The sequence below is a fragment of the Opisthorchis viverrini genome, assembly GCF_000715545.1.
Source record: "Opisthorchis viverrini unplaced genomic scaffold opera_v5_431, whole genome shotgun sequence".
NCBI classification, from domain to species: Eukaryota; Metazoa; Platyhelminthes; class Trematoda; order Opisthorchiida; family Opisthorchiidae; genus Opisthorchis; species Opisthorchis viverrini.
Window position 1 is genome coordinate 161,642 of NW_008752090.1, and position 11,299 is coordinate 172,940.

The window sequence follows — 11,299 nt, forward strand, 5'->3', positions numbered from 1 at the left end:
CGGTTCCTAGGGTGGGTGAAACACACGGCCTTGAAATGGTAAACACATTCAAATGGAATTCCACCAACATTTGAGGCAGGACGAGATTAATATAGTTCTCTTGAGGCTAATATAGACATACTGATAACAGTGGTGACCAGTGGTGGGTTTGGTTTCTCACGAGATACGTTTCCATCAGTACAGTTTTTTCAAGAAAATGTCTGTTGCAAACGAAGGAATTCTCTGACCACAGGATTCGAGGGTACCGAAAAAACTGAAGATATTTGTGCGAATTTAATGCACTTTGATGCACTTAATACATCAAGTGAAATTCACTCACAGGAGCAAGTGAACTTAGAGAGAGCTAGGAGAGCATGTACATATTGTACAATTTCAGCAAAGTTCATTACAAGAAGGTTTGTCAGGGCCCCAGATAGGTGTTATGCGTTTCCCTCTTAGTAAAATATAAAAATGCTAGTATCAGCTTGTAATATGGATCGTTCTTGTCCCATGCGGTTCGATTAGGCACACAGAGTTTTTTTCGTTAGATGGCATTAGAACGCAACAGAGGAAAAAACGACTTAGACACTGCACACACACAATCGCGCATGCTTCTGCACATTTATCGCTGACTGATATGTGGGAAAAAAATCGAGTAAAACAGCTGACTGCACTGAACGTACCTTCAAAAGACAGTTGGAATTCACTAGCATGTTGCCTGGTTTGATATCGCGGTGAATGATACGTGCGGAATGGAGATATTTCAACCCTATTGAAAAGATGCATAAACCTGATATGAGACAACGAAAAATTGCCGATCGCAACACTTGTTGAACACTGGCAACAAGTCTAAAAACACAACGCCACCCATACGAAACCAACCATATGATTCTGTAGAGTCCCCGGTGTTAGCTAGGTGTAGGAAGTTGGCACACAATGCGCACTGAAGGTACACCGAAATCGTTGATGAACTTTGAACAGAGACCTATTGATGTGCCCACACCCAAACACAAAATGCAGGTTGAGACAAGCATGGACAGAAACCAACAGCTTTGTACGGCCCCAAGTGAAGCCATAGTAACAAGGTATTTATGAGGCTGCTAAAAACTTTTCGACAGCCCGCGACCGATTTCACCCTTCTTCAGTTTCATCAAATAGGCGCAGTCCCCGAGTGTCCGTCAACCGTATGATCCACTTGAACCCAAGTTGGTCAGATTTCGACAGATACTCACATTTTTAAACGAATTCGGTTTTGACGGGAGATTCAGTGGAGTTCAGCTGAATCCCTCGTTTGTGATGGTCGGCTTCATAAACGAGAGATGGTTCAGCTAGATTGAGTTGAGTCTCCTGTCAAAACCGAATTCCGTGCAGATGATAGTAGAAGTTGAAACCGTGATAGTTGCTAGTGCGATACGTGAGGAGTTCCACACCACCCAATCCGTGATTCTAGTACCATCTGCCCTCCCACGGTCTCATATCGAATTCAATAGACTCGTGCCTACCGATGACATACGGTTGCCGGGCTCAGTGCGGCTCGTCACAACTATACACACTTGTGGATTCAACCCGTGTCGAAAACTCACGCACGAATTGATTGCAGGAAACACTGCATACTACCCCTAAGAAATGAAAACATTTGGATGGTGCAAAAACCATCCTGTGGCAAGACATTTGAATGGCTGAGCGGTTGGACAGTATTCCTGTGTTTACGGCGCTATTACCCACTACAACGACGTGGTCGATGTCCCGTACATTCACTGATGGATAAACTGAAGGAAGCTCAAAACCATTATTAGCAGTGATGCCTTCACTTGCGAAATATGTCACATACAGCAAAGATGAAGAGGAAGGGAGCTACAGGACAGTCCGAACTCCATTGGAGAAGAACGGCTAGGATACTTACCGGCAGCTCGCACCTCAGCTACCGCGTCTTGATACAGGGCCTCAAGCACGGACTTAAGCATACAAACCCTACACATTTTTATAATCGCGCTCGATCAATGGAGTCGAAGGCTACACATATAGTTAGAAGAAACACAACGCTTAATTGCTTGGCGATGCATCCCACTCCAGCAGGAAAGTTGGCTTTTTCTTCTTCCAAGAATTACAAAAGTCACTTTCTGTTATTTCGGCGCTCCAGTTAGTAGGCAGAAATGACGAACAAACAAGGTTTGCGGATCCCGTTCTCGGTGCCCTACTTGTCGCAACAAATCCAACACTGTGTAATGGACCGCTGATGGAAATCCATTTTAATAACGCAGCCTCCGCCCTGTCACTCAAATCAAAACCGAAACCATGTTGCCAGCCTATCGCCGTGGTGGAGAGTTCTCCAGAAGAAAACGAATAGGATACATTCGCAGGACTGGACGGAGGTAACTGTGTTGTTGTCATATAAACGTGTTTATGAGGTAGTATACGCCAGCTTCTGGTGTCACCAAAGTCTCTTTGTGGCAGTAGTCTGTGTGCATTAATCTTTGGACACTGAGACTGACAAGGAAGGAGTGCGACGATGAAAGAACAACGAGTTTGGAATGCTGAGAAGCATTTTCAATCACGACTATGGGTAGCAGATGTAGGACTACGAATTTAAGGTGAAGGTAGACGAAATTTATGGGAAAAGGGGCTGTGCATGTAGAGCTAAGTCAGTAATGTCTGAGTTCATACCAGGGTAGAGATGAAAATAATTCCATGGTTTGTAAGTAACACACTACTCATAGGGTTGCTGAAAACTGGTTGGGAAACCGGTCGTGGGCTGTGTGTTGCGTGCATACGATGTATTGCGATATCCCGAATATCGCACCAATTGAAGCATGAGGCGGTTCAGTTGATAAACACCATAAACGAGGAATTTCCCCAAGTTTTAGGTGAATTTCCCGTGAAAACCAAATTGGTATGCAAATGAGGTTGTTTGCAAGCCGGTTGTCGAAACTGAGTTATAGGCTTAACTTGAACAGACCCATATGAAGACTCTGGTTAAAGAACATAACTTGTGAGACGATGGAGCGGAGGTCGGAGTACAAAATCCTCTGGGAGCAGGTGATGATGGGTGCAGTTCCATGCCCTCTGGATGATGCAGCATAGTCCGGGATGCCCAGTGCAATCCACGACAGCGTATCTCGCTGAGTGCTAAAGCGCATCAATCCAGACTTGCGTCCAGTCAGCAACCAGATGAAGCTTCATACACTATTTGCGTCTTCTGCCGGAAGAAGCCGAATCGTCCAACGTGACGAAGAATCATACCACAACGTACTCTTGATTCCAGTCAAACGACCGGTGATCCATTGAGGGGACAAGCGATCAGCTGACCTACTGTCCACGTACGGTGTCAAGGTGAGTGGGAAGTAAATCAGCTATCAACCGGATCATCAGCTGACCTGACCACGTGCTGAGGTTCCGTTGGCCGGTTCGCAACCGAACTGGGTAACCACGCGTTCAGATAGCTGCGGTAGTCGACTTGAAGTAAGCTAAGCAGTTCATGTACAGTCTGACATGTACAGCCTGACATTCAACTTAAAACCACCTATATGCATAATCAAAAAGACTATGTTTCTGTCGAGCATAGTTTAGAACTGAATCCTGATGTGAGCTAAGCCTTTCCACAATGGATCATTTCCCCTTTTATTTTTGACAATTTTGCAACCAGCTGAATTGAGTGCACATTTGTTATCAAAACTGGGTTCGTTATCCTATCGCGACCATGCTGCTTTGGTAGGATTTGTGTGGAGAGTTCAGCACACGCAAATAGAGTAGTTACAGCAATTTGACACTGAGTAGTTCTATAAATTAGCATGTATTGCTGAACTAAACACTACAGCCTTTAAAACTATTTTGAAGAGATCGGTAAACAATTGGGTACGTTGAGACCGGAAACATGAGCAACATGAAATGCAGGAGAGGCACGTGACATGGAAGGCCCAAGTGTGCCTGCCATCGTCATCGGAAAATCATGAATGCTGTCTGTTGGGAAACCGGTCGTGGGCTGTGTGTTGCGTGCATACGATGTATTGCGATATCCCGAATATCGCACCAATTGAAGCATGAGGCGGTTCAGTTGATAAACACCATAAACGAGGAATTTCCCCAAGTTTTAGGTGAATTTCCCGTGAAAACCAAATTGGTATGCAAATGAGGTTGTTTGCAAGCCGGTTGTCGAAACTGAGTTATAGGCTTAACTTGAACAGACCCATATGAAGACTCTGGTTAAAGAACATAACTTGTGAGACGATGGAGCGGAGGTCGGAGTACAAAATCCTCTGGGAGCAGGTGATGATGGGTGCAGTTCCATGCCCTCTGGATGATGCAGCATAGTCCGGGATGCCCAGTGCAATCCACGACAGCGTATCTCGCTGAGTGCTAAAGCGCATCAATCCAGACTTGCGTCCAGTCAGCAACCAGATGAAGCTTCATACACTATTTGCGTCTTCTGCCGGAAGAAGCCGAATCGTCCAACGTGACGAAGAATCATACCACAACGTACTCTTGATTCCAGTCAAACGACCGGTGATCCATTGAGGGGACAAGCGATCAGCTGACCTACTGTCCACGTACGGTGTCAAGGTGAGTGGGAAGTAAATCAGCTATCAACCGGATCATCAGCTGACCTGACCACGTGCTGAGGTTCCGTTGGCCGGTTCGCAACCGAACTGGGTAACCACGCGTTCAGATAGCTGCGGTAGTCGACTTGAAGTAAGCTAAGCAGTTCATGTACAGTCTGACATGTACAGCCTGACATTCAACTTAAAACCACCTATATGCATAATCAAAAAGACTATGTTTCTGTCGAGCATAGTTTAGAACTGAATCCTGATGTGAGCTAAGCCTTTCCACAATGGATCATTTCCCCTTTTATTTTTGACAATTTTGCAACCAGCTGAATTGAGTGCACATTTGTTATCAAAACTGGGTTCGTTATCCTATCGCGACCATGCTGCTTTGGTAGGATTTGTGTGGAGAGTTCAGCACACGCAAATAGAGTAGTTACAGCAATTTGACACTGAGTAGTTCTATAAATTAGCATGTATTGCTGAACTAAACACTACAGCCTTTAAAACTATTTTGAAGAGATCGGTAAACAATTGGGTACGTTGAGACCGGAAACATGAGCAACATGAAATGCAGGAGAGGCACGTGACATGGAAGGCCCAAGTGTGCCTGCCATCGTCATCGGAAAATCATGAATGCTGTCTCGAATCCGACAGGTCATGAATGTCAAAAATGCACCTTTGGGTTCTGCGTCACTTGTTAGTGTCACGTATACATGTTTTGGGAATGGATGAACACTTAGGAAAACGACCGTGTACATGTGCATTCCGGTCTGGTATGATGCAGAAAAAATTATCGACTGGGTGGGTTTCGGTATTGTGAACCAAAGGCTACACTAATTTGGCGGTTTTTTTTAGATAAGTATTGGCCTCCGTCTCTAGGCTTCAGCTGTAGGGGAGGGTCAGATTGATCTCTGCTGCAGTGACTGCTTTTGCCAGAGAACTGCATAAAAAACGATGTTGTCTGTGGGACCTGAGTTAGTGACGTATGTGCCCCCACTGGAGCAAAAGGATTTTCGGACCGAGCAATGTACGGAGTGAAAACCATTTACGAATTACGTGTCTGCTGTAAGAAATTCCAATCAGACGCATCCGTCATTACAGCGTTCCCCTGTCCAAAAAAGCGACAAAACGCCACCAGATATGAACGTGAAATTAAACCCCAAGCAAATTTGCAACTGTGGTCAAAAATGACGAAAAACACAAAAGAAGCAGGCAACCAACGACTTACCTCGTAATATTTGGTAGACAAATATTTTAACATGGTCCAATGACAAAGGTTGTGGTGAGACGATGATTTTGTGCAAATCTGTTTGCATGAGCTCGAACATAAAGTAGCTAGATGAGGAGGACACGAGGGCAGAGTTAAGGACAGAGGAGCACGACCAACAACTGTCGAAAGAGATTTAATCATGAGGTTGAATATCCTGAAAAGAACCAGTACTACTCAATATAGGCCAAGACAGTGTTGTACGGTAGTCAAGACGTCTACGCTTCTCCAGCCCTGGATGTATCACGCTTCGTTGACTCGTGCATAGCAATGTGAACTATTGCGCGCCATAGACGAGCACTAGTCCCTTACTGTGACAAGGCTCCATCCCTGACTATCGACCGAACATGTCTTGAGCTGGAGGTCCTGGAAGTGGTGCAGTATCGTTTTTTACGTGGGCTAAATTGCAGATGTTATAAACAGTGAGGCACGAGTTCAAAGTTGCAACGCTTGAACATCTGATCCACGTAAGCTTGTAGGTGAAAATGACACGAAAGAAAAGGATAGCCTTCGGGCATTAGATCTCGCGAGGGGCTTCAAGAAGACGCAAGTTTGCGACAGCGAAGTGGCTGAATGTTGCGAAATTCATCAGCCAGGTCGCTGGGAATAACACATGGGAATAAATCAGTATAGGCGGTCTTATGCTAACTTCTATATGTGTGATCATTCATAGGGGAGAAGTTAGCAATCACTCCTAATGGGTAGTCGGTGTTCAGTTCTTGAGGCAGTCAAGTGTAGGATGGTCAAATCCTTATTCAATCGGCTCCCTGCGAAAATTCCGAGCATCTCAGACAGGTTTAGCCAACAGGCAATGTTGGAAGCTCAACATTGGCTATGGACAGCCAGTAAGCGACGGTGAATCTCTGTCCTGACCGGAACACTTCAAACTAAATCTACCAAGAAAGCCACAGCCCCCTAGAACGTCCCCATCTCTAATTCGCGTCGCCCTTGCGATTGTATCGAGCTTTCCCATCGGTGGTTCGTGACTGTCCCAAAACAGTTTGGGCACAAAACTGATGGAAGATAATTGTACGAGAATCCAACGGTGACATTTATCCAAATGATCCCATCACTGAAAACTTCGGAACGAGAACGACCACAAATCTGATGAAACAAGCACTTTGAAGTGGTTGCACAAATCGACCAGATAGTGGATACAAACGAGTCTCGCGCCTAAAACGAAAACCAAGCTGAAGAATCTAGGCCAGCATTCATTGTCAGGCAACGTCATGAATTCACTTCCAGACTGCTTTGGCGTGCGTATTTGTGGTGACCTTGTAAGGCAAACAAAGGAGGCTAGTAGACGGCTGCGCGCGAGCACGAACTGGACGATGCAGGCAGGCAACCAGGCAGGCAGGCAGGCAGGACAGCAGTCAACAACACTGAAAGAAACAAAGCAACCAAAGTCGCACTAACGCACAAAACCAAACGGCTGGACAGCATGAACTGTTCTAGTTCGCGCATGCCATATTGTGCGTGTGCCTATGTGATGACCTTATCGCCTTGGAGGTCATTCTATGCTCGCAACGACGGCGAGAATAACAACAACAATAACAACGAAGATAATACCAAGAACAATAACAGGTCACGTCCATTCTGTTTTGGGTCGTAGCCGCGTAGCTGCACTTCAGAGTCAGTACATCGATTGCGTCAGAAGGATCACAAAGTAAAAGAGTCGATAGACTTGGTACGATTAGGGTCACCTTAGGGCTTCCGTTTGTAAAAAAAAATATAGCAGCGCAAACAGAAAGGATACATTTCATCAAATTTCATATAGTTCTCGGATTTCACGACATCAAGGAGGTTGACAATCTGAAAAGTAAGGAAAGCACGGAATAGATTGGGCAGATAATCAAAATTGTGTCCTACGAAATATGGAAAAGTCGTGGATTCACATGAAGTCCTAATGGAACAGATATCCGCTAAGAGGGTGGGTGATTTTGCACTGTTTAACTATCATTAGTTAGTGACAACGGTCATGACAGCACTGTGACGAGCCAAGACAAGCGGTTTAAAGCTAGTAGGATAGTGACTACAGGCAATGAAGGGAAGTCTTGTAAACAAGAAAATGGGGACAGAGGTATTCACACATACGTTGTCGTGTTTGAAGCATGACAGCATTTTCAACTCCCGATAAACCCGTTTGGCAGTGACTGAATTGTGAAACACGCGAGGGATCCGCTTCAGTGCAACCCGTTGGCCGTCACGTGGATCAATCACAGACCTGAACCGAAATAAACCGAGCAGTGAACGATGGGTGGTTGATCACACAGTTATTAGTCAATACGATGAGACGGGTTCAAAGGACGCGATTGACAAATGAAAAAACGTGTGTCTGAAACGTGGATTTCCTAAAAAGCTGTCTGACTAGTTGTCTACGAGAGGGCTCGAGACTCCAGAGAGACGAAGTAAAACTGCCAGATAAAAGCAAAACCCATGCTATGCGACAACTCGAAACAGGTGTATAACTTGCGCATGAGGAAACAGGTTGGGTCAAATCAGATTGAACAACAGATCTTCCAACCTAAACAAGAGCTATCGGGACTCAAGGACGGACCATATAATCAGAAACTCACGACATAGCCTCTGTAGTGCCCCGGGTTCACATTACGGGATCTCGAACACCTGAAGTATCTGCACTGGTGAATAGCTCACACTTAACAGACAAAACGGAGGATGTGTGTTTGCGTTTGACGGCGCGAGGTCGAAGAGATAACCTTCACCGAAGTTTTTGTTCTGGAAGATAGTACGTGAGTCTTCCACACGATCAAACTGTGCTAAATTGAGCTGTTCATGAAACCGTTTTAGTTAGCTTCACGCAACTGATAGGTAACTGAACGAACTGCCTCCTAAACTCCCCACTTTTAATGAATAGCAGTCAGCATTGGATTGAGACATCGGGCTTTCCACACCTGTACACACAGCATGACTAAGGCCCAGGACATAACAACAGCACCGAAGACTTTATTAAAGGGTATTTATAAAAGTTGGGTCAAATGCACACGGCTTCTACTGGTGACGTTAAGATGGTTCAAAACGGAAGGCATTTACTGCAAAGTTTAACACGACGATCATTGGTGGTCCGCCCGAAACCTCCCTGCCTGAACCGATAGCCGCACGGGCAGGTTGATGTGGTACGGTCAAAAAGCAATGATTCCGTTTATGAGTGAACCGGTGCACGCAGGTGCAAAAATGAATCCATAATATAAGGGTAAACTGAGAAATTTCCAAAATGTTCAGCAGTATTGAATCGAACTCAAACAAGTAATCAAAATATCGAATGAAAAAATGACTCAATGGAGACACCAACAATGAAAAGTACCGCAGAAACGACTCAGCTATCTGCGATGATGCACATTTGAACAGCACGGAGAGCGGTCGTTTGAATACTTATTTTCACTTACACCCACTGTCTTCTGAGGCGGTAAGCTGGTTTCAGTGACATCCAGGAGGGGCAACTGACGACCAGATCTGTATGAACTGCGAACCAAAGCTGGTCCTAGTGACCAGCTGTGTAGACGGTTTTAATGACACCGCCTTATGTCTTATATTGTCCCCTCAGGCGACCACAATTACTCTTAAGTGGCGCAAGAGTAGAACCTGTTCACGAATCTTATTGTACTCTCTGTACAACACAAACGCTGTCGTCAAAGGAGCAGAGCAAGCCATTGGATTCGTCCACCAGTTAGTGAACTAAAAGAACCCGTAAAAACACTGGTTATCAGAAACCCCTAGACTTTGGATGCACCGCGATCAAGCTTCCAATCCATGTGTTACAATTGGGGAGAGAACTTGGGTTTTGAGAAAATTAAATGCAGGTATGTACCGCCATGAACGCAGAGACAGATTTCTATCACTGTCTATGAGGCAAAATAGCATTGTAATTTGTATATGCCTTGATTCGGTCTTTGTGATGTTGATGCCTAATTCGACCAAGACAATATTGTCAACTGGTTGACCGGGCAAGTATTAAAGTTCTCACCCAACGAAATAACGGCATCGGGGCAGTTTACGTTCACTATTCAAGATGGAGTACCAAAATCGTTTGGAAGAAAAGGAATCGAACAACATAGTGGTTAAACAGATGTGACGAGAGAAACAAGTCTGTGGAAATAACAGTTCAAAATACCAAACTGCTTACTACCACAATGTTGCTGACGGGAAGTAAAGCACAGTTAGTGGGCTTCGAGTAAACAAGAGCTAGGTTTGAAGACGACCACTCATTAAACTGTTTCTCGATACCATTTGGAACGTTGGAATGCGGAAAGATGGGAACTAGTATTCTGTTTTCAAACTTCATGATTTAGCACATTGTCACGTTGGTTCAAAAAGGCCTAGAAGAAAAAACAAGTTCATTGAAGTCACTGAAAGACAGCGGGTGCTGATGAGGGCCAGAATCCTGTGTGGAGTTCCATAGGTATCCTACATCTAAACTGATAGGAGCACACGTGTTCTTATAGAGCTTTAAATATTTCAATATAAACAGACAATCCCTGAAAACAGTAGACAATTTCAGTTAAAACTCGCCCTACACAAACGAACCTAAACCTTCCAGGTCATTGTATCCAGTGAGACAAACCATGTTCCCACAAGAAATAACCACAAAGAAGCAAAGCAACTAGCCTTCCAGGCCTTCATACCGGGTCTCCAAACGCTCTGTATGACTTCGAAGCATAAAATTCCCGAATCCTACGCTGTGATGGTGATTTGTAATTACAATATTCTCCCGTTGCAATATAAATCACAAATTCAATCGCCAGATGGCTTCTATAGGGGTTCTCCGGTCTTTTTAGCCGTTGTCCGCCCTCCAAGTCAGCATTCTGCCCTCACAAGTTGCACACATCAATGCGTCCTGTCGTGATGACAGCCACACCTTGGTAACAGCTTTTACCGTTTGTCTACAGTTCCAACTGGGTAACAGCAATCAACACAAAGTAAAACAGCGAAAACGTAGGGAGAGTCGACTCCACTTGGTGTGACAACTCGTCAAGTACAACAGTGTAAACAACAGAAAAACTGGTGTGAACGTGAATGTGTAGAGGAACCATTTCCAGCGATGCATGTCGAGGTTTGTGGAGCTGTGACAATTGAACAAGATAAGTGAGAAAATTCATCGGCCTCAAGGGCAAAAGAAAAACATCTACAAAAGCGACTGACTCATAGGCCGAAACTTTAGGGAAGGAACTCTGTAAATAATATGCAGTTTTAAGGATGGAAATAGCACCTAGACTACCATCAAGCCGGCTACCGCAAGGTTACAAATTGTCGACTCCGTTTCATTGAAAAACCAGAGATAAAGTTGTGAAAATCTTTGCTCGTACTGCAGTTGGTGTTTAGTGGATATTGTTTTGGCCTGAGAAATTCACAGGAAAGATCATAGACCTCTTGGACCATTACACTCTTTCACTTTTTCATGGCCTCATTTTTTCGAAAAAAAGTACTGCTCCGAGATTTCATTTAACTGGACCAGCAAATCAAATAAGGTATCATCTAGCTTGTTCCATGCCTC

At 44.6% G+C, this 11,299-nt stretch overlaps 1 protein-coding gene across 1 annotated transcript in view; it reads right to left on the minus strand.

The window, feature by feature from the left end:
• Positions 1-11,299, minus strand: part of T265_10981 (hypothetical protein) — a gene marked incomplete at both ends in the record, with an annotated part of 32,771 nt that overhangs the window by 15,040 nt on the left and 6,432 nt on the right. The window contains 4 exons of the mRNA XM_009177510.1: positions 663-748; positions 5,752-5,858; positions 7,547-7,602; positions 7,885-8,014. Of these exons, the coding sequence (XP_009175774.1) occupies positions 663-748; positions 5,752-5,858; positions 7,547-7,602; positions 7,885-8,014 (379 nt within the window). The remainder of the gene's footprint in view (positions 1-662; positions 749-5,751; positions 5,859-7,546; positions 7,603-7,884; positions 8,015-11,299) is intronic.